The sequence below is a fragment of the Dendropsophus ebraccatus genome, chromosome 2 (assembly GCF_027789765.1).
Source record: "Dendropsophus ebraccatus isolate aDenEbr1 chromosome 2, aDenEbr1.pat, whole genome shotgun sequence".
Lineage (NCBI taxonomy): Eukaryota > Metazoa > Chordata > Amphibia > Anura > Hylidae > Dendropsophus > Dendropsophus ebraccatus.
Window position 1 is genome coordinate 147,219,344 of NC_091455.1, and position 24,794 is coordinate 147,244,137.

At 43.5% G+C, this 24,794-nt stretch overlaps 1 protein-coding gene across 5 annotated transcripts in view; it reads left to right on the plus strand.

Moving 5' to 3' along the window:
* The window catches only part of LOC138783595 (cytochrome P450 2C28-like), a 28,378-nt gene extending 5,120 nt beyond the window's left edge, over positions 1-23,258 (plus strand). The window contains exons 2-9 of one of the 5 annotated variants that reach the window (XR_011361718.1): positions 498-660; positions 745-894; positions 1,018-1,178; positions 3,340-3,516; positions 6,433-6,574; positions 8,395-8,969; positions 16,647-16,699; positions 22,063-22,095. Coding sequence is in view for 4 of the 5 variants with exons in the window: in XM_069958455.1 (XP_069814556.1) it covers positions 498-660; positions 745-894; positions 1,018-1,178; positions 3,340-3,516; positions 6,433-6,574; positions 8,395-8,966 (1,365 nt within the window). In the remaining variant the exon portion in view is untranslated. Of the gene's footprint in view, positions 1-497; positions 661-744; positions 895-1,017; positions 1,179-3,339; positions 3,517-6,432; positions 6,575-8,394; positions 8,970-9,458; positions 10,037-16,646; positions 16,700-22,062; positions 22,205-22,520 lie in introns of those variants that run through there. The other 4 variants (XM_069958458.1, XM_069958457.1, XM_069958455.1 and 1 more) reach the window with 4 other exon arrangements.
* Positions 23,259-24,794: the final 1,536 nt, after the last annotated feature.

Genomic DNA, 24,794 nt, shown 5'->3' on the forward strand with positions numbered 1-24,794 from the left:
TACTCCGGCGTCAGTATATAGAAAATAATAAAGATTATGCTTATCTCTCCACGCTCCCCCAGGGTCCTCCTGCTGTGTCTTTGTGTTCCTTGATGATCGCAGCCACCGCCGACACTTCCCAATCCATATCTGCAGTGACAATCTGCTCTACCAGTCGCTGGCTGTGGCGCTGTCCTGTCTTCACCAGTGATTGACTAAGCGGGCTGTCACTGCAGAGGTGGTTTTTGAAGTGTCAGCGGCTGCTGCTGTCAGCTTGGGATGTAGGGACATGGCAGAAGGACAGGGGAGCATAGGGGAGCGTAGACATGTAAGCATAATCGTTATTATTTTCTATATAATGACTCAGAAAGACACTTTTCAAAGCAAGGGCTGCAAGTCAAGATGCCTTGATTATAGGACCTATCCAGGTTAAAATGCTATTTTATTGTATGTTACAATATTATACTATGAACTCATGCGTATTAAATTATTCTAACTAACAGTTCTATTTTTCCTAGTTTGGAACGAAGTATGGTCCAGTGTCTATGGCATACTTAGGGCCTAAGAAGGTGCTTATCTTAAATGGTTATGATATAGTGAGAGAAGCTTACCTGGAACAAGGTGATGTGTTTAGTGACCGACCAGGCCTTGCAATTCCAGAGATGGTTTTCAAAGGTCATGGTAAGCTTATATTCTACTATAAGATTGTCATTCCACAAAATGGTAACTTGCAAATGAGTAAAAAAAAAAATTTTTATAACACAGGGGTGCTCTTCACTAATGGAGAGAGATGGAAACAAATGAGAAGGTTCACCTTAAGTACTTTAAGAAATTTTGGAATGGGAAAGAGAAGTTTAGAGGAACGTGTACAAGAGGAAGCACGATGTTTAGGAGCAGAGTTCCAGAAGAAAAGCGGTATTACAAATTCTTTCAATTTTTTTTAGTTTTAGTTTAACCTTGTATAACTGCTATATAATTTTTTTTTTTGTCACACTTACATAGGAGTATTACATTTAACACATTTTTATATTTTCATAGGAACTTTCTTTGACCCCACTTTCTTATTAAGCTTGGCTGTGTCCAATGTTATCTGCTCCATTGTCTTTGATGATCGTTATGATTATGACGATAAGGATTTTTTAGACATGCTAGCTCTAATGAAGGAGATTTTCGAACTTGTCACCTCACCATGGGCTCAGGTTAGTACATTTCATGGGCAAAACCATGTATAAGAGACTTTACAGGTGTGTATAAAATTTCAGGGACCCTGTGTACAATGCTTTGTCATGTGCAATATGCTGTGGCGGGACATCTCATTGATTGGCTCAGTGGCCACCGGTGACTCAGAAGCCAGAGAAGCAGACGGGAGTATAGGCAGGTAAGCATGATCTTTTTAATACCCGGCAGATAATTTGTTGAATAAGCAGTAACTACACTCTTGCAGTGGAATGAAAATCTGCTGCGAGAATGCGGAGTCATAGGCCATAACAGTACTCAGTATTGCAGCGGATTTCTGTACGAAACTTGCAGCATGAAATCCGCAACAAACTTTACCTTTAGAGCTATTATCATCACTGCCTCCTGGGAGGACAGTACTATGAGATCAGGGAGGCTGACTTGTCATCTCTTCTATTATAACTGTATGACAGCTTGTCTAGGCATCTGCAGTAACCATGATGAGCTTCTATTTCCCCCTTTAGGGAAATCTCATTTGGAAAGGTATATTTAATTTAATTGCACAGAAGGCTCTGACACCTACCCTGTTTCTCAGAAAATAAGACATCCTCTGAAAATAAGGCATTCCCCGAAAGTAAGACTGGGGGGGGGGGGGGTCGTTAAGGGGGAAGGTGGTTGGTTTTGTCTGGTTATGCTGGTTTGTGATGACAACTACTATACAGTATATAATAAATGTTCATATCTTTTCGTTCAACAAAAAATGTGAATTCTTCATGGAAAAATAAGGCATCCCCTGAGTAGAAGACATGGCGCATCTTTGGAAGCAAAAATTTATATAAAACACTGTCTTATTTTTGGGGAAACAGGGTATATATGTGACACATAAATCCCAGTAGACACTAATAGAAATTTACACTACTGTTATAAAACATGCCCAACGTGAAACACAGAGACATAGCAATAGAAAGAACAAGTCACACATAATTTGTAGCTGATTTTTTGTTGTTGCAGAATCTGCACCACAACAAACAAAACAAAAGTGGAAAAATTCCACAGTGCATTTGGGGTGTGTTGTGAATTATGAAAACTAGAGCATTATGTCACTGTTACGCAAACTGCAGATTTTAACAGAGCATTTAATTCCTTGCTATGCAATTGTGTGCAATCAGCAGCAAAAATTTCCAGCGTTATGGAAAACATAGGATGTTTAAAGGAGAAGACAGGCGAAAATTTTAATTAAAGTATTGTATTGCTGCCCAAAAGTTATACAAATTACCAATATACAGTTATTACGGGAAATGCACATTAAGTGTTTTTGCCCTGCACTTACTACTGCATCAAGGCTTCACTTCCTGGATAAAATGGTGATGTCACGACTCCCAGAGCTGTGCGGGCTGTGGCTGCTGGAGAGGATGACAGCAGGGGGACACTGAGGGACACGGTACTGGAGGGACACTGAGCATCCCTGTGCCATCATCCTCTCCAGCAGTCACTTATAAAGGACTTTATAAGCATTTCCTGTAATAAGTGTATATTGGTGATTTGTATAGCTTTTGGGAGCAATACAATTCTTTAATAAAAAATTTTGCTGGACTTCTCCTTTAAGCTTGGAGTTTTACTTTGTTGATTCTGTAATTCTGGTATGCTGAATAGTTTATCCAGGAGCACACTTTTGCTAGAAATATAAGTGGCCCAAACCACACTCTACCAAAATTAAAGCTAGGAAAAATAAATGGGGTTGATGCTTTGTATGACCACAACTAGGGATGGTCCAAACCTGTCGAGGTTCGGGTTCGTACGAACCCATACTCTCGGCTATGATTCCCGCTGTCTTAAACCTCTGTGGAGAGGGTGGATACAGCGGGAGGACCGCCTGGAAAACTGGGATACAGCCACAGCCAGTTTTCCAGGCGGTCCTCCCGCTTTATCCACCCTCTCCACGGAGGTGGAAGACAGCGGGAATCATTGCCGAGAGTCCGGGTTCGCACGAACCCGAACCTCGGCAGGTTCGGACCATCCCTAACCGCAACCTGAAATCCACCCTGGTGACTTTTGGGCTATGGCAGCTTGATCATTCATGTTTTTGTTAAAAAAAATTGTTCATATCTTATAAATGTATGCCTATAATGACTGTATATGTATATGTATGTGTATATGTATGATTGGTAAATTTGTTTTTCATAGATAATTGATTTAGCTCCAAACTTACTGAAGCATTTTCCTGGCCCACAAGACAAACTTTTCAAAAATTTTGAGAAATTGAGAAAGCATGCTATGGAGAAAGTGAAGGCACATGAGGAAACCCTGGATGAGAATTTTCCAAGAGATTATATTGATTGTTTTCTCATAAAAATGAATCAGGTAAGTTTGGCTGATTTTATTGACAGATGAGGTTGGCCAGGTAGTTTGCTTGTGTCATGCACGGCCTCTGGAATTCTGGAATAGCTCTGTATTTTTTGTGGCTTTTTTTAAACCAATATAATTTATTCAGATGATATGCTATGGGGAAAGCAATGGGAAAAAAGCAAGTAACTCTATGGTTATAAAAGGGAAAAGCACACTGTTCAATATGTAACAACAATTCAGATGGTAGACTAGGATTTCTGTCACATATTGAACTAGCTGGCATAGATGCATAAAGTCTGCAGTGTTTGTTTTCCTGAGTGATATACTTGGAATTCCATAGTATATGAATTACGTGGAAAAAATAGTGTAAACTGTGATACTTATTTCTATTGAAAATAATGGTGCTATTTTCTAGCACTCATTTGTGTAAATGATGTCCGCCAAATAAGCACTGAAATACTATGTGGGGACAAAGCTTAAAGGAGTATTCCCCCTCCAATTTTTTTGCATTAATACGTTGCCCACCCATAGCTTTCCATCTTTCCAATATCAATTTATTATGGATTCTGCACAGTTTTGCTTTTATCTAGATGCATTCACTCTCAGCAAACACATAAAATCATCAAATCTCAGTCCAACCCGACACCACTCCCTGCTCCTGGCCCCCACCCTCCGTGTCGGCATCACGTGTCCCCCATCTCTTCAATGGGCTGGGTTAGCGCTTCTATCCCTGCCCATTGAAGTGAGGGAGAACACTGACAGCTGCTGCTGATCACTGTCTCACAACTCCCCCCAGGTCACCTGTGTGCCCCCCATCCTGAGCTCACCTGTGGCCCCTGACATTGCCCTAACCCCCCGGGAGACTATGCCCATGTGCTGGAGGTGTACGGGACACACCTGCGGCATCCCCCCCCTCCTGGACTCACCCGCGACAGTGACGTGCCCCCCCCCCCCCAGAACTCACCCACGGCACTCCAACTTCCTGGGCGATGTGTACCTTGGCAGAGTGGCAGAGCGGCACAGAGCTTCGGCTTCCCCCTTCCCCAGAACCCACCGGCAGCAAGACCCCCCCTTCCCCCCCGTAACTCACCGGCCGCGACCACCCCCACCCCCTGGAACTTACCGGTCGCAACCTGCAAACACCCCCCTGCCGCAACTCCATCCCCCTGGAAAGGTGTACGGTGTCAACAGCTGCACACTCGCCAGTATGTTTAGTTTAGGTAACACTTGGGCTGGCGGCTGACCTGCTGCCCCCCATAGCTCCACTCTGCTATGTCACACAATCACTCTGCTATTTTACACACTCTGCTCTGCTATGTCACACACACACAATCACTCTGCTATGTCACACACTCCGCTCTGCTATGTCACACAATCACTCTGCTATGTCACACACTCACTCTGCTATGTCACATACTCCTCTCTGCTATGTCACACAATCACTCTGCTTTGTCACACAATCACTCTGCTATGTCACACACTCCGCTCTGCTATGTCACACTACCACTCTGCTATGTCACACAATCACTCTGCTATGTCACACACTCCGCTTTGCTATGTCACACACTCCGCTTTGCTATGTCACACAACCACTCTGCTATGTCACACACTCCGCTCTGCTATGTCAAACACTCCGCTCTGCTATGTCACACACTCTGCTCTACTATGTCACACAAACACTCTGCTATGTCACACACTCCGCTCTGCTATGTCACACACTCCGCTCTGCTATGTCACACAATCACTCTGCTCTGTCATACAATCCATTCTGTATGCAACTCACTCAACTCTGCTACATGATGGACCAATCAGGCATAAGCATTGCATGATGGAAGATGTAGTTTCCTGGCTGGCGCCATGTTGGATTCAGTTCTGCTTTTTAAAAAACGTGTAACTATGGAACGGAAGCAGCTAGAAAGATGATAGATGGCTCAAACTTCTCAGGGGGACTTGGTGAGTAAGACCAGCTAGGTTTGGGAGCATATTTTTTTAGGTCTTGGGGGGAATACCCCTTTAAGGGTACAGCCACACATAGCAAGTGCAGGACTGCATCCATCTTCTCCAGCCCCCTGGATTTAAATGCTGAGCATTTTGTGTTTCCTGAAACTGCACTTACTGTAGTTTCTATCATCTCTAGTTACCTCACAGTGGCCGGATTCCCTGCACATTTTCCATTGAGAAAACATCTGCAAGGAAGCTGACCTGCTATGCAGATTTGTTGTGGACTTTCTTGATTGATTTCAATAGAGAAGCAATAGGAAATCCATACTTAAAGCAGATTTTGCTGCAGCAATGCAGCAGATCTGCAGCAAAATTCACAGTTTGACAGGATTTCAAATACTGTACTTTTTAACACAATATTCTGTTTCCAAATCCTCAGTGGTAACAAATCCACACCAAAATCTGCACAATCTGGTGTGAATATGCAGAAATGCTGTAATTTCCGCGCAATGTGACCAATAGGACTAGGTTCACTTGGTGTTTGGGCATTATGTTTAGCTAAACAGAATGCATACCACAGATATATGGAAATCATTTCATTTCATTCAGTTCATTCTCATAAAGCAGTGATACTGTACAGAGCAGAGAGTTCTGGCTTCGACTTTTTTTGTGTAGAAAATGCAAATGTATAGATATACTGGCCATGCGGTTGAATAACATTCATTCTGACACACACCTTACTAAGCCTTTCATGCAAATATTTGTATATAAATATGTGACTATTGTAATTTATTTGCCACTTTAAAAATGTGGGCAGGGCTTAGCAGGAGAAATGGGTCCTCCCACATCTTGACAAATGTACCACTATTTTCATAAGGAATTGTAAGTTGAACTGTTAATCTACACCAGCTCATAGCTAGTTCTCAGTGTGTCACACAGCAATTATGCTCAGTATTAAACAAATGATAAATCTTTATATTTCCATCCCAGCAAAAAGACAATCCCACAACAGAATATAACTATGAAAATCTAGTAGTCAATCTGATCCAAATGTTTTTGGCTGCAACAGAAACCACCAGCACCTCACTGAGATACGCGATCATCATCCTGCTAAAGTATCCAAACATTGCAAGTGAGTGACTAGTGCATCATATTGCCTTTAAAGGGGAACTCCGGATAAGAAAAACTTGTTTTCTATTAAAAGTTTTATAGATGTGTCTATACAATGTATTACCGTATGTGTACAGTTTTGCCACACTGGTAGCTGATAAAAATCCAGGAAGTGAAGAAAAATGGCCTCTGTGCCAATTCACGTTGTATCCTGCTCCTTCTGCTCTCCCCCCTTAGGAGACAAATATCCCATGCCTCTGTCTCACAATGTGTGTTTTACAATTTTACTGATTGTGATGGGTGGGGACTGTGATAATCAGCTGAGGGAAAGCATTCCATTCTGGGAACTGCTCAACACAATACAGAACAAAACCCCCCAAACAAATAGATTTTTGGTAGTTTCAAAACTGGGATAGACAGGTAATTAATGCTTTATGCTTCTGCAGAAGTTTCATTTTTTTAACCTCTACCTGAAGTTCCCCTTTAAAAGCTCACATTTTATCAGCCTTTGTGAATAAAAGCATCAATATATGGGAAAGCTGTTAGGCTATTAGTATGTTTGTGTTATTTTATTTGTTGTTGATTTGTTTCCTGAATCTAAAATGAAGCAAAATATTTATTGAAAAAAGAAAAAAAAAGGAAAATAAGGGGGCGCTACATTATGATTTAGGATATTTTAATCAGAGTCAAAGTTATATCTAGCCACTCCTCATTTACAATTGCAAAAATAGAAGGGCACTGCTCCAAACATCCACTGATTCGTACCACTAAGCCTGTTTATGCGTATTACCGCAAAAGGGCTGTTGCTCTAGTGGAACACACCTGCACCTGCCATGTAACCTGTACAGCACTTTAGGTTGTTTTGTTACTATGAAATAATAAAAGAATATGCACTAAGATATGATGAGTGCCGCATAATCATCTTTTCTACAGTTTTTATCATTTACAGTTGCACTGAAGCCACAAGACAATTGTGCTGAAATGGTTCCCAGCTGCTTAAAGGGGTTATCCAGCGCTACAAAAACATGGCCACTTTTCCCAGTACTGTTGTCTCTAGTGCAGGTGTGATTTGCAATAGCTTTATTTACTTCAATGGAACTGAGTTTCAAAAGCCCACCCAAACTGGAGACAACAGTAGGGGGAAAGTGGCCATGTTTTTGTAGCGCTGGATAACCCCTTTAAGTATACATCCACTGTGCAAATCTCCAAGCATACCAGCCACATCTGTGGCAGTAGCTTTACATTGGGATAAAAGCGGTTTTATTCCAAGAGAGAGAAGGCAAGTTGTTGTTTGGGTGGGGAGCCGTCTGTGACTAGTTACGGCTCTCTGCCTGCCTCAGCATGATTGACAGGCAGAGAGACCCTTTAATGGCCTCTCTGCCTGTTAGGTATCCCCGCAGAGCACGCTGACGGGCAGAGTGCCGTGACTAGCTTGCCACCCAGATGGCTAGCTGCCGCTCCTCTGCCAGCCTTGCACACCGGAATTAAACACCTTTTTCCCTGATGTAAAGTTACTGCTGCAGATGTGGTTTGTTGCCTCAGGGACCTGCACAGTAGATCTATATTGTGCAGCTAGTAATCAAATCAGCACAATTGTGCTGATTGGTTCCCCTTAAATCATTAATAGTAATATCTCCCAATATTTCTTGACATAGATAATGCCTTTCTTATTGGTGGACTCTGATGCTTCAGATCATTAGCCTACTGATCTGATGAATCATCCACCAATGCCAAACAAGTCATCTCAGCTGGGAATATACAGTGTCTTCAGAGATGTACATCTTTTAATTGTCAGCATCATATTTTTTTTAAAACATATGCGTGCTGTTTAAAACTTCACAGAGAAAATGCAGGAAGAGATTGACCATATCATTGGAAAGTCACGATGCCCTTCAATTGAGGATCGGGTAAAAATGCCATTTACTGATGCAGTTATCCATGAGATCCAAAGATTTACAGATATTACACCATTAGGAGTACCTCGAGCCACCAACCGGGACACAGTTCTCAGAGGATACCATATACCAAAGGTCAGTAGCTATGTAACATTTTCAGCCTCCACCTATCCCACTTTTATCAACCCCATAGGATATAGAAGAAGGGGGTGTGGCTTGGCGCGCCGAGGAGAAGGACGTGTTTCTGAAGAGCTCCGTGTTTGGCTTGAGCTAAGGGGGATTCTGAGCGAGATGCCAGGCTCGAAGAGGCGGAGGAGAAGGAACAAGAAGGGGGAAGGTTCCGGGAGTGTGCTGAGTGATTCTACAGCGATGTCACAGCAGAGGAGAGGTGATGCAGAGATGGGGACTTGCCGCGGCCTAGCTCCTGGTGTTGAGGCGGCCATCTTGGATTCTACAGCCATCTGTGAGACAGGCGGGAGGTTCCCGACCTCAACCAAGGGACCAACGGAAGGATCCTAGCATGTAAGTGGTGACATGGGGCGATCCTGATCCCCCCTGAGCAACCAGGGAGACCAGCAGGGGTATCTAAATTCTGGGATCATAAGGGAGACAGATGGGGCAGCCCTGGCAGATATGAAAGTTGACAGAGAAGATACAGTGGCCCTGGGACAGGAGAGAGGAACGGCGGCAGGAGCTGCCATTGAACAATATAGATATGTGAATAATAAGAATAGTAACATGCTGACATCCAACACCAGCCATCTAGAAAAACAAGTCTCTGTGCTAAATAACGTATTTAATGATATCGAGGATTGGGAGCAATCATTACATACAAATGACAAATTTATACAGCATAAAAGACAGGAACAGTCTTTAAGTGACTCAGATGGATCGACTACACTTGTTAATTCTGACTATGATAGTAATGAACGATTGCTAAACAAAAAAAAAAGACCCTGTTGACACCCAGTAAGCGTAATTTGAAGAATACATCTTACTATCATTCTATAGGCTCTTCTGATGAATCTACATCACCTCCCTACTATTCGTTATTAAATAGATCTGGGCAAACACAAGACATACAAAAATGCCATGGAAGCACTGCAAGGTCATCCAGAAATACATGCGCTTCTATATATAATCCCTACGAAACAGGATCTTAAGAACCTTGCCTTAGATCTGAAATCTCATTGGCAAAAAGATTTATCTTGTCTGCAAAGTAAGGTAAATTCACTGGAACAAAAGTTAGAAATCATGGAAAAGTCTCTATCCAAACAAGAAGCACAAATTAAAGACCTCACTCATGCTAATCAAGCTTTACACATCTCGCAGAAAATGCTAACCATAAAGCTAGATAACTTTGAGAACTACAAAAGAAGAAGGAATATTAGAATATGAGGCTTATCAGAGGATGTAAAATCTAAAGATCTACATGGAAAGCTAACCTCTATGTTAACAAAATTCTGAATAAACCTCAAGACTCCCAGATTAAACTGGATTCTGCATATAGATCCTTAAAGCCAAAAAAGGGAGACATCAATAAACCCAGAGATGTAATATGCTGCTTCCGTTATCACACTTTAAAGGAAGAAATTATGAAAAAAGCCAGGAACCTGAAAGACCTTTGTTTTAACCCCTTCACGTCAGCCATCTGTATGTATACGTTACTATTGCACATGCCCCGTGCAGTAGGAATGTACATATACGTTCCTGACTTGAGGGGGCTTTGTGATGAGAACGGGATCGCTGCAGGGACAGCGATCCCGCTCTCATCTGTGTACAGCACCGGAGATAATGAGGATCAGCTGCGATTCCGCAGCTGACCCCCATTAACCCCTTAGTGACCGCCAAAACGGCGGTCACTAATGGGCCGGTGCCGCCGCTGTATTTCATCTCCCCCCACCGTGTCTGTTCACAGTGATCAAAAAAGAAAAATGAATGAAAGCCCCATGCTCTCCGCCACCGAAGGTAGCGGAGAGCATGGGGCAGTCATCGGGACCCCCCCTGTGGGGTCCCGGTACAAGCGATCAGCGGTATATACTATATACCGCTGATCGCTTGTGCCATGTGCCGCCGGCAATTTTTATCCCCTGTCACCATGAATGATTGGTGACAGGGGATAAAAAGTGATGTCCCCCCACCCCCCAAGTCGCCCCCCCCACCCCCCCTGTCACCCCCGTCCCCCAGTCACCCCCCCCCCCTTCCCCATATACTCACCTGCTCCTGGAGCTCCTTCCTCTTCCGTGTCCTGGCTGGTTATGAAGTGCGCATGCGCTCCACAACCAGCCAAGCTCTGAAAATTTTAAGTGACAGAGACCAATTTGGTCTCTGTCACTGAACTATGATTACTGTGATAGAAAATACCACAGTAATCATAGTAATACAGTGAAAATGAATGTATAAAGTACAAAAAGTGACAAACATACAAAAAAATAAAACACACACTTTTTATTATAGTAATAATTGCAGTTTACTCCCAAATTACCCCTAACCCCCCCCAGATTACCTGTAACCACCGCAGGTTGCCCGTAACCACCGCACTTTGCCCGTAACCACCGCACGTTGCCCATAACCACCCCAGGTTGTCCGTAATCACGTCAGATTGCACGTAACCCCCCAGATTACCCGTAACCACCGCACGTTGCCCATAACCACCGCACATTGCCCGTAACCACCGCACGTTGCCCGTAACCACCACACGTTGCCAGTGACCCCCTCCAGATTGTCCGTAATCACCCCAGATTGCCTGTAACCACCCCAGATTAGCTATAAGCACTTCACTCTATCCGTAACAATTCTAGATTGTCTGTAACCCCTCCAGGTTGCCCGTAACCACCGCAGGTTGGGCATAACCACCCCAGATTGCCCGTAATCATGCCAGATTACATGTAACCCCCCAGATTGCACGCAACCACCGCACGTCGCCTCTGACCACCGCACCTTGCCTCTGACCACCGCACGTCGCCTATGACCACCGCACGCCGCCTATGACCACCGCACCTTGCCTCTGACCACCGCACGTCGCCTATGACCACCGCACGCCGCCTATGACCACCGCACCTTGCCTCTGACCACCGCACGTCGCCTATGACCACCGCACGTCGCCTATGACCACCGCACCTTGTATCTGACCACCGCACCTTGCCTCTGAACACTGCACCTTGCCTCTAACCACCCCAAATTGCCAGTGACCCCCTCCAGATTGCCCGTAACCACGCCAGATTACAGGTACCCACCTCAGATTACCTATTAGCACTTCAGTTTATCCGTAACCACAGCAGGTTGCCTGTAACCACCCCAGATTGTCCGTAACCACCCCAGATTGTCCGTAACCACCCCAGATTGTCCGTAACCACCCCACGTTGCCCGTAACCACAGCAGGTTGCCTGTAACCACCCTAGATTGTCTGTAACCACCCCAGGTTGCCCGTAACCACCCCAGGTTGCCCGTAACCACCCCAGGTTGCCCGTAACCACCCCAGATTGCCCGTAACCACCCCAGATTGTCCGTAACCACCCCAGATTGTCCGCAACCACCCCAGATTGTCCGTAACCACAGCAGGTTGCCTGTAACCATACCAGATTGTCTGTAACCACAGCAGGTTGTCCGTATTCACCCCACGTTGCCCATAACCACCCCAGGTTGCCTCTAACCACCCCAGGTTGCCTCTAACCACATCAGGTTGCCTGTAACCACCCCAGGTTGCCGTAACCACAGCAGGTTGCCTGTGACCACCCCATGTTGACCGTATCTACCCCAGATTATCCGTAACCACCCCAGATTACCCGTAACCACCCCAGACTACCCGTAACCACCCCAGACTGCCCGTAACCACCCCAGACTGCCCGTAACCACCTCACAGTGCCCGTAACCACCTCACAGTGCCCGTAACCACCTCAGACTGCCCATAACCACCCCACATTACCTGTAATCTAATTTTTTTTTATTGTATTTTAGTAACTGCGCTATTCTAATAACTGTTACTAGCTGCGGTTTTGCTCCAGCAAATTGGCGCTCCTTCCCTTCTGAGCCCTGCTGTGTGCCCATACAGTGGTTTATGCCCACATATGGGGTACCGTTGTACTCAGGAGAACCTGCGTTACAGATTTTGGGGTACATTTTTTCTCCTGTTCCTTGTGAAATTTAGAAATTTCAAACTAAACCAACATATTATTTGAAAAATTCAAGTTTTTCATTTTTACTGGCCAATTTTGAATACTTTCCTCTAATACCTGTGGGGCCAAAATGCTCATCCTACCCCAAGATGAATTCTTTGAGGGGTGTACTTTCCGAAATGGGGTGACTTTTTGGGGGATTCTATTCTGTAGACATTACAGGGGCTCTGCAAACGCACCTGGTGCTCAGAAACTTCTTCAGAAAAATCTGCAGAGAAAATGCTAATTGGCGCTTCTTCCCTTCTGAGCCCTGCTGTGTGCCCATACAGTGGTTTATGCCCACATATGGGGTACCGTTCTACTCAGGAGACCCTGCGTTACAGATTTTGGGGTGAATTTTCTCTCCTGTTTCTCGTGAAATTGAGAAATTTCAAACTAAAGGAACATATTATTGGAAAAATTCGAGTTTTTCATTTTTACTGTCTACTTTTGAATACTTTCCTCTAATACCTGTGGGGTCAAAATGCTCACCACACACCAAGATGAATTCTTTGAGGGGTGCACTTTCCAAAATGGGGTGACTTATGGCGAGATTTTACTCCGCTGGCACTACAGGGGCACTGCAAACCCACCTGGCGCTCAGAAACTTCTTCAGCAAAATCTGCATTGAAAAAGCTAATTGGCGCTCCTTCCCTTCTGAGCCCTGATGTGTGCCCATACAGTGGTTTATACCGACATATGAGGTACCTTTTTACTCAGGAGAACCTGCGTTACAAATTTTGGGGTACGTTTTTTGTCTTGTTCCTCGTGAAATTGAGAAATTTCAAACTAAACGAACATATTATTGGAAAAATTCAAGTTTTTCATTTTTACTGGCCAATCTTGAATACTTTCCTCTAATACCTGTGGGGCCAAAATGCTCATCCTACCCCAAGATGAATTCTTTGAGGGGTGTACTTTCCGAAATGGGGTGACTTTTAGGGGATTCTATTCTGTAGACATTACAGGGGCTCTGCAAACGCACCTGGTGCTCAGAAACTTCTTCAGAAAAATCTGCAGAGAAAATGCTAATTGGCGCTTCTTCCCTTCTGAGCCCTGCTGTGTGCCCATACAGTGGTTTATGCCCACATATGGGGTACCGTTGTACTCATGAGAACCTGCGTTACAAATTTTGGGGTACTTTTTTTTCTCTTGTTCCTCGTAAAATTGAAAAATTTAAAACTAAAGGAACATATTATTGGAAAAAATTTGAGTTTTTCATTTTTACTGTCTAATTTTGAATACTTTCCTCTAACACCTGTGGGGTCAAATTGCTCATCCTACCCCAAGATGAATTCTTTGAGGGGTGTACTTTCCAAAATGGGGTGACTTATGGGGTTTTTTTTTTCTGCTGACACTACAGGGGCACTGCAAATGCACCTGGCGCTCGGAAACTTCTTCAGCAAAATCTGCAATGGAAAAGCTAATTGGCGCTCCTTACCTTCTGAGCCCCGCTGTGTGCCCATGCAGTGGTTTACGCCCACATATGGGGTACCGTAGTACTCAAGAGAACATGTGTTACAAATTTTGGGGTGCTTTTTCTCTCATGTTCCTTTTGAAAATGAGAAACTTTAATCTAAATGTATATATTATTGGAAAATTTTAATTTTTCATTTTTTTTACGGCCTAATGGTGAATACTTTCCTCCAGCCCTTGTAGGGTTAAAATGCTCATTATACCCCTAGATTAATTCTTTAAGGTGTCTAGTTTCCAAAATGGGGTTACTTATGGGGGTTTCCAGTATACAAACCTCCTAAATCAACTTAAAATAAGAACTGGTCCCTAAAAAAATCAGTTTTGGAAACTTTCACGAAAATGTGATAATTTGCTGATACATTTCTAACCCCCGTAACACCCTAAAAAAGTAAAATATGTTTATGAAATGAAGCCAGAATAAAGAGGACATATTAGTAATGTGACTTAGTAACTAATTTATGTAATACAACTTTCTTTTTTTAAGAAGCAGAGAATTTCAAAGTTCATAAAATGCTAATTTTTTCAATTTTTCATGATATTTTGATGTTTTTCACAAAAAACACACAAAGTAGTGACCAAATTTTGCCACTAATATAAAGTGCCATATGTGACGAAAAAACTATCTCAGAATCGCTAGCATACTTTAAAGCAGGGGTCTCAAACTTGCGGCCCTCCAGCTGTTGCAAAACTACAATTCCCATCATGCCTGGACAGCCAAAGCTTCGCTTTGGATGTCCTGGCATGGTGGGAATTGTAGTTTTGCAACAGCTGGAGGGCCGCGAGTTTGAGACCCCTGCTTTAAAGCATCACTGAGCTATAAGCGCATAAAGTGAGACAGGTCAGATTTTGAAAAATGAGCCTGGTCTTTTAGGTGCAAATAGGCTTGGTCTTGAAGGGGTTAAAGTGTCACTGTCGTGAATTTTTTTTTGCAGAAATCAATAGTCCAGGCGATTTTAAGAAACTTTGTAATTGGGTTTATTATCCGAAAAATGCATTTTTATCATGAAAAAGCAGTTTGAAGCTCTCCCCCCTGTCTTCATTGTTCTCCTATGGAGAGAGCTAAAGAAAAGACCAAAACAGGACAACAAAGAGTTAATCTACAAATCCCTCACCCGTTATCTCTTCTGACCATCACCAGTGACCTGTCTGAGCTCAGATTACAGCTGTCACCCAGCTCCTTGCCTGTAATCCTCTGTTATCTGCTTTCTGCTGCCGGCTAACTCCCTCCTTACTCCTCCCCCCTCCCCTCTCCCTAGAACAGACAGGGTACGACTCCTGCAACAAGTCACAATTTTCAGATTTTTTGGAGTGGATGAAAAAGAGGAAGGAGGGGGGGGACCTGGGAAAAGGCTTTTTACATGCAGATAATGGCAGATTTGGCTAATAAACCCAATTACAAAGTTTCTTAAAATCGCCTGGACTATTGATTTCTGCAAAAAAAAAAAAAAAAAAAAATACGACAGTGACTCTTTAACGGTAGTAAAATCCAATTATACAATGACCTCTCTGTCCTAACATTGAGACAGAGAGCCACGCTTAGACCTTTGACACGGAAACTGCAGGAGTGAAATCTTGAGTATAAATGGGGTTTCCCTTGTGCTTTATCTGTGAAGTATTCGGGAGGTACAGTCATTTTAAAGGATCCTAAGGATTTGCCTGAATTTCTGACCACATTGGATCTACAGGACATTCATCTACAAGATTGGTGTGATCTACATAGGAATATGGTGCTACTTTCACCTATATATGCTCCACAAGATTGTTCTAGCTCTACTTCAAGCAAGATTCGAGGTGTTACAGTATTGGAGCGTTCATCTTAAAAGATCTGGAACTTTACTTGAGACTGTTGACACGATAAGCGGAAATAGTTGAATGTTTTGCTTTGAGACTGTACTTATTCATATTCTGTCTATTTTATTCGAACATTTGCTTTTGCTGTAGTTAGTGAACAAATAGTGAAATATTCGAATATTCGATATGCGTACGAATATCTCCTGAATATTCGAATATTATTTGAATAGTATGGAATATTTAGCGAATATTCTGAGAACTATTTGATAATATTCTATAGATCGCATACCTTACTATTCGATCGAATTTCTATTCGATCGAACAGTATTCGCCCATTACTGGCTGCAAATAATTCTGTTTATATTGTGTGTCTATTTAGACTTAGCAAAATAATTAAGATGGTTTATTTGCCGAAACAATTGTTGTAATCGTAACTCCTAACACCTTCTATCCCTCTATCTTTTTGATAAATATTCAGTTATACATTTGATTCTCCAGGGTTCCATAGAAATACTCCCTCCTGTAAGAATAGTTTTTATATATAATATGGTAAGCCAAATCTATACTATCAATCTGAGATTCCTACTGCGCGCCAACCCATGTACCCAATAGTATGTCTTGACTAGTCAAGACTTAGTGATTTTGTCACACTTAGTCCCCTTGGCGTACCTTGTACGCTTTTTTTTTTTGTTTCTTTTTCTCCCTTTTAACCTTTTGTGTTTAATCCTTTCCCTTTCTTTTTCTTTTTTTTTTTTTTAAAACATTTTCCTGTGTGCAGCTGTTTTAAACCTGCATTGGTGCCCCAGGATGACTTCCACATAATAAAAAATGGTAATTTTTTTGTATTTAGATGACTAGCAATTATACGGATAATATTTTATACACAATTAGATTGCATATTATACTTTATTCGTTGACTTTACTGACTTGATCTGATATTTTGCGTTCTTATATTAATCAGATTTGGAGCCAATCTTGGTGATTTTGCTTTTATATTTCTGTTCTCAACTATATTACAAATCTGCTGCGGATCCGCAGCGGATTTGACAGTGCGTATTTAATGCTGTGTTCATTCATTTAGTTAAATCTGCTGCGGATTTGCTGCGGATCCGCAGCGGATTTTCTACTGCGATACGGTAGGTGTGAAGGCACCCTATAATTGTTTTTTAAACTTGTGGAAACAACTGCACATACCCTCCCTTACTTAACCTATTTATCCCCCTTTCTTTCCTCTATCTTATATTTTATGTTTATAACACGACTTGTTACATTTAAACTTTTATAAGCCACTAATAATTACTTTATACAAGTTGTTAAAAAAATTCTTTCTTTAATAAAAATATAATTTGCAAGGATATAGAAGAAAGGAGATGCATGGCCCACAGATGTAGTTGTCTTCCTAACAGTAATTTACATGTTTTGTACAATTAAATGACAGTCTTTATTCGACTGTATTATTAAATTACAGTCTTTATTGCCCAAGACTGCAATAATGTGGCCTCTGGAACCAGGGCCGTTTTAATACATTGGTGGGCCCAGTGCACAGCCCTCAAGAGTGGACCCCCCCCCCTTCCCTTTCGGCACATTGTATAATGTACTGAATTTGCCCCCACACTGTATCAAGAGCCCCAATACATACAGTGGTTACCTTAAAACACTATTTCCACCATACAGTGATTACATATTACATAAAAACTGCACTAAACAAAACAGAAAGATATCACCAATGATACCATTACATAATACCGCCACATCATGACCCCTAACACTACAACCCTATAACAGAGTGCAGTTACATCCAGTGACTCACCGGGGGCGTCTTCTCCGATCAGAGTCTGTCACCTTTTCTTTTTCTCTCCATCCAGCCTGGGCCACCTTGAAGTCTTCTCCTGGCTGTGAATCTTCTCTCCAGAATCTGCCAGACAAATATTTTAGGCACCAACACATACAGTAGTTAGGTCCCTTGTACCCCTATACAGTAGTTACACCCCTCTGTACCCCTACATAGTTACACCCCTCTGTGCCTCCATAGTTTTAAGGTGTCCCTGTAGTATACAAACCCTCATGTGCTCCTCCAGTTATATACAGCCTTCCTGTGCGCTTCCCCATTAGTATATAGCCCCCCTGTGCACTCTCCCCAGTAGTATATAGCCCCCCTGTGCTCTCCCACAATAATATATAGCCCCCTGTGCTCTCCCACAATAGTATATAGCCCCCCTGTGCTCTCCAATAGTATAAACCCCCCTATGCTCTCCCACAATAGTATATAGCCCCCCTGTGCTCTCCCACAATAGTATATAGCCCCCCTGTGCTCTCCCCCCAATAGTATATAGCCCCCTGTGCTCTCCCCCCAATAGTATATAGCCCCCCTGTGCTCTCCCCAATAGTATATAGCCCCCTTGTGCTCTCCCCCATAGTATATAGCCCCCTGTGCTCCCCAGTAGTATATAGCCCCCCTGTGCTCCCCAGTAGTATATAGCTCCCCTGTGCTCCCCCATAGTATATAGCTCCCCTGTGCTCCCCAATAGTATATAGCCCCCTGTGCTTCCCAGTAGTATATAGCCCCCTGTGCTCCCCCATAGTATATAGCTCCCCTGTGCTCCCCCATAGTATATAGCTCCCCTGTGCTCCCCCATAGTATATAGCTCCCCTGTGCTCCCCCATAGTATATAGCCCCCTGTGCTCCCCAATAGTATATAGCTCCCCTGTGCTCCCCCATAGTATATAGCTCCTCTGTGCTCCCCCATAGTATATAGCCCCCTGTGCTCCCCCATAGTATATAGCCCCCTGTGCTCCCCCATAGTATATAGCTCCCCTGTGCTCCCCCATAGTATATAGCTCCCCTGTGCTCCCCCATAGTATATAGCTCCCCTGTGCTCCCCCATAGTATATAGCCCCCTGTGCTTCCCAGTAGTATATAGCCCCCTGTGCTCCCCCATAGTATATAGCCCCCTGTGCTCCACAATAGTATATAGCTCCCCTGTGCTCCCCCATAGTATATAGCCCCCTGTGCTCCCCAATAGTATATAGCCCCCTCTGCTCCCCAGTAGTATATGGCTCCCCTGTGCTCCCCCATAGTATATAGCTCCCCTGTGCTCCCCCATAGTATATAGCCCCCTGTGCTCCCCCATAGTATATAGCCCCCTGTGCTCCCCCATAGTATATAGCCCCCTGTGCTCCCTAGTAGTATATAGCCCGCTGTGCTCCCCCATAGTATATAGCTCCCCTGTGCTCCCCAATAGTATATAGCTCCCCTGTGCTCCCCCATAGTATATAGCTCCCCTGTGCTCCCCCATAGTATATAGCCCCCTGTGCTCCCCCATAGTATATAGCCCCCTGTGCTCCCCCATAGTATATAGCTCCCCTGTGCTCCCTAGTAGTATATAGCCCGCTGTGCTCCCCCATAGTATATAGCTCCCCTGTGCTCCCCCATAGTATATAGCTCCCCTGTGCTCCCGCATAGTATATAGCCCGCTGTGCTCCCCAATAGCATATGCGCTCCCCCTCCCATATAACATTGAAAAAAAAAAATCACTGTTACTCACCTGGGTCCACGCGTTCCTCTTCTCTTCCCTCCTGTGGCCGCACTTCCTGCGGTCACAAGAGGCTGCACTCCCCTTACCCTCGCGCCGACGCTCCAGTGACGTCGGGCGCTAGAGGGAGAGTGCTGCCTCTTGTGACTGCAGGAAGTGCGGCCACAAGAGTGACTGACAGGGAGGGAGCCAATAGCTCTCTCTCTGTCAGTACCGCTGATGCTGAAGCGCGGCCGCCGCAGCCGCAGCAGCAGCGGACGGGCGGGCGCAGCGGCGGACGGGGGGCCCTGCAGGGGGCGCCATGGAGGGGTAAGTAGATTACCCATCCATGGCGCTCCCCCCTGACAGGCTGGTGGCCGGAGCCCTGTGCGACCGCACTGGTCGCACATAGCAACGGCCAGCCTGCTCGGGGGGCCCCTTTAACCAGTGGGCCCGGTGCACGTGCACCATGTGCCCTCTGGTTAAAGCGGCCCTGTCTGGAACCATTGGAACCTTGAACAGGATTAGAAAAACACAAATCCTGATGACTATAAATTAAAGGATACCATCATCTTTAGTTTGCAAAGTTAAAGCGACTCTGTACCCACAATCTGCCCCCCCCAAAGCCGCTGGTACCGTTGGATAGCTGGTTTTAATCCAAGATCTGTTCTGGGGTCCGTTCGGCAGTTATTGTCCAAAAGTACAACTTTTAACCTTAGAGGACCGGGCCAATTTCAATTTTTGCGTTTTCGTTTTTTCCTCCTTGTGCTTAAAAGGCCATAGCACTTGCATTTTTTCACCTAGAAACGCACATGAGCCCTTATTTTTTGCGCCACTAATTGTACTTTGCAATGACAGGCTGAATTTTTTCATAAAGTACAATGCAAAACCAGAAAAAAATTCAATGTGTGGTGAAATAAAAAAAAAAAACCAACGCATTTCTTTTATTTGTTTTTTTTTTCGTTTTTACGCCGTTTGCCCTGGGGTAAAACTGACTTGTTATATATGTTCCTCAAGTCGTTATAATTACAACGATATATAACATGTATAACTTTCATTGTATCTGATGGCCTGTAAAAAATTCAAACCATTGTTAACAAAGATATGTTCTTAAAAATCGCTCCATTCCCAGGCTTATAGCGCTTTATCCTTTGGTCTATGGGGCTGTGTCAGGTGTCATTTTTTGCGGCATGAAGTGTTCTTTCTATCGGTACCTTGATTGCGCATATGCGACTTTTTGATCAGTTTTTATTACAATTTTTCTGGATTTGATGCGACCAAAAATGCGCAATTTTGCACTTTGGGATTTTTTTGCACTTACGCCGTTAACCGTGCGAGATCGGGAATGTGATTAATTAATAGTTTGGGCGATTACACATGCGGCAATAACAAACATGTTTATTTATTTTTCGTTATAACATGGGAAAAGGGGGGGTGATTCAAACTTTTATTAGGGGAGGGGGCTTTTTATTAATAACAACACTTTTATTTGTACTTTTACACTTATACTAGAAGCCCCCCTGGGGGACTTCTAGTATAAGTGCACTGATCTCTCATACAGATCTATGCTGCATAGATATGCAGCATAGATCGATGAGATAGGCACATCGATTGCTTCCGGCTGCTGCAGCCGGAAGCAATGGAGTGCTGAGCCAGGATCAGCGCCATTACGGCGCTGACCCCGGATGGGCTAAGATGTGTGGATCGCTCCTCCGGGACGACGTCCTGGAGGAGCGATCCTCCCCACTAGACACCAGGGAACGGGCTGCATCAAGTAATCGGATGCAGCTGTCAACTTTGACAGCTGCATCCGATTACTGTATTAGCGGGCACGGCGATCGGACCATGCCCGCTAATAGCCACGGTCCCGCGCTACGAGCGGTACCTGGGACCGCGGTGGTTCTGAGCGCGGCCGCCGCGCGGCCCCCCTCTGAACACATAGAGGCGGCCCTGGACGTATGGGTATGTCCAGGGTCGCCTAGGAGTTAATCTTGCAGCCTTGTGTCAAACTGGCGTGGCCTAAAGTGTGTGTGCCCTAGGCCTGCGCCGCCTCTTCATCCCTCCTCCCCACCTTCTTCATCATTAGGAATGCCCCTGGACAAGTGGTGAATAGAAGCAATCCTGCCCAGGGGTGTTCCTAATGATGAGGAGGGTGGGGAGGAGGAACAGAGAGGCGGTACTAGGGCACAGACGCTCAAGGCCACGCCAATTTGACACAGGCTTGCAAGTTTAAAAGTTGTTTTTTAGGACAATAATTGCATCACCTGCTGAACGGACCCCAGGACAGATCTTGAATTAAAAGCAGCTATATGACAGCTATATGGTGCAAGTGTTTTTTTTTGTTGTTTTTTTTTTGGGGGGGGGGAGCAGATTTTGGGTACAGAGTTGCTTTAACTGCTGTTTAGTGTTATAGCATTGTCTGCAGGTCCACCATAAGACTATGTTCACATGCTGTACAAACAAAAGCCGGCCATTGTTTAATGTTACCTGCGGCCAGAATTAATGATCCTGATAACGGCCACTCACTGCAGAATGGCTGTTGTTTGTACAGCGAGTGAACATAGCCTTAATCTTTCTAGTTTTAAGGCCACATTTCAGTTCCAACTGCTGAATCTGGTCACAGGATACGCAATGGTAAAATGTTGATGTTTATTTGTTACTTTGTATGTTTTTATTCCATAGGGTGTGACTGTGTTTCCCATGATAACCTCAGTTTTAAAGGATCCAAGATTTTTTAAGGATCCAAATATATTTGATCCAGCACATTTCTTAGATGAGCAAGGCAAACTAAAGAAAATTGAAGCGTTTATTCCATTCTCAATAGGTAATGATCAACGTAGAATCTCTTAAACAATATGAACAAGACTATATTATGGCTCCAAACTGGTTCTGAGCTGTATGGAACTATACAGAAATTTATGAGCCTATACTGTTCATACCAATGTATACAAAATCATGGCATGTTACATCAGGTGCTATATTATACAAATATTATACCTGAAAAGTAAAGATTTCTTTTAGAGACACCATATAGAGCTATCAGGTCATTGCATGCCACCATGCAAGTTTATGGGGGAGTGGGATTAAAAAAAACTATATTCTTTGTAAAAAAAAATAACGTATGTGCTTTTTATTTATAGGAAAGCGTGTTTGTCTTGGTGAGGGACTAGCACGTATGGAAATATTTTTGTTCCTTACCTACCTTCTACAGACATTTGACCTCAAATGTGATATGGACCCTGAAGACATTGATGTTTCCCCTATTCCTAACAGTGGCAGTTATGTACCACGACCATACCAGCTCTCTGTGACTTTACGGTAATCATCATCCAGTGAAAAACATATCTTAAGAAAAAAATAAAAAAACAAGCAACCAGAGGCATCAATGTGATTCATGTCTGAACTCTGGAAAAACTTGACATTACTTGTTGAGTTATAAAAAGGGAAAAAGTAAATTAATATAAGTTACTAACCATCTTGTTACTAACAATTGCTGCCAACATGTCATTTTGCTAGCTTTTTTTTTTTTGCTCTTACTGTACTCATTTTTAACATCCATTTTGAGAGGTTATAAAAAATGATATAAAGATAATTTTGAGTTAAAGTAGAACTCCAGCAAATCCATTAAAAAATAAAATGCACAAGAAGCCACAATCTCCCTCCCAATTGTCTACGCTACTCCTAGCCCCAGATTCAAACCTTTACAAACTATCCCAGTTTTACATCATGACACCCGGCCATGAAACTACATCTCCCAGCATGCATTGCACCTCAGAACCAACTGCCGGGTACCCAACCCTGTCTTGTAGTATCTGCCCACCACCGGATAGATCTGCTTCTGTTTTGCTCAGTAAACATAGGGTGAGATTTATCAAACATGGTGTAAAGTGAAACTGGCTCAGTTGCCCCTAGCAACCAATCAAATTCCACTTTTCATTGCTCACAGACACTTTGGAAAATGAAAGGTGGAATCTGATTGGTTGCTAGGGGCAACTGAGCCAGTTTCACTTTACACCATGTTTGATAAATCTCCCCCATAGTGTCTATCTATGACTGTGTTCAGACAACGTATAAAACCATCCTTTGCATACACTGCCGTCGGCTTGCACGTTCTTGCAGGTGATACTGCTGAGGTTCTAGCAATGCTCCTTGCCAATAGTCAGCCTGTGGAAAAGGGCCTTTACTAACTAACCACTCAGAACATTTTTTACATTAAAATCAAGTTTAATTCGGTAGATATAAGCTTTACGTTTGCGGCTGCATTGAAATCCACGGCCGTTGTTGGAGCATTACAGGCCGGAAATAATTGACATGTTCATTTTTCACGGGGCCGTATAAACAACGGTCGTTGGTTGATACGTAGTGTGCATTGTACGACCGTAGTTCGTATATATTGCAGTCAAGTTTATAAACCTCAAAACAACGGCCGTAGTTTTGCGGCGACGACTATGGCCGTTGTTTTACGTAGTGTGAACATAGCGTAATTATGCTGTCACTGGACTGGTTAAACCTCATTACACCTTTCTGCAAGGTACTAGATTACCACTTCTATGTGGTAGATTGTCGGGTGGCTGGTGTGGGTGTGAGGAGGTTGAGGTTGGTTGCTGTGTGGCTGTGTTGAGTGCAAGTAGGCTGTGGTTGGCTGTCAGGTAGCTGTGGTGGGTTGGGACATGGCTAGTGTGGGTGGGTTGTCATGAGGCTGTGGTTGGTGCGAGGAGGCTGGTACATGGTCTGTGAAGGGTTTTCAGATGGGTGGGGTGGATTGCTATGGAGCGGTGATGAATATAAGGAATAAGTAAAGTCTTCCTGTGTGAATTGGGAAACTGATTATCTCCATGAATAGATAGCTGACAGCACAGACACCTCCTAGTGTTACAACAAAATAAACCTGGAGAGAATGCAATTTCTAGATGGTCTTTATGTTGTTTTATTTGGCATGGGGCAATATATTTTTTAATGTAGGGGCTCTCTGGAAAGTAAGAACGAGTTTCTCTGCTATAAGATCCTTTATAAAGAGATTGTACTGCAGTGCTGACCAATGCTTATTTAAAATTTGTCTCATCTCTTTATGTTGCTCATTGTACATACTAATAAAATTATTCCATGTGTTTCCTGTGTTTCTTTTATAATACTAGGCTTCAAACATTCTTCCTGAGTTAGTGATTTTGCCTTTTCATATGCGTCCATTACAATTTTTTTAAAAATATTTTTATTGTCTGAAGTGCTCCTGGAGGACCCCAGACTGTTTTTCACCGTCTAACTTTGTACAATTTTTCCTTACTTGTTTAAACTGCCTGTAGGGGATGTTCTGTATCCACTTACGGTAGTGGTCACAATTATGCTCAAGATACTATTCACATATAAAATAGGTGGTGGTAAGAAGCTTTTTCTTCGACTGACTCACAATAAGATCC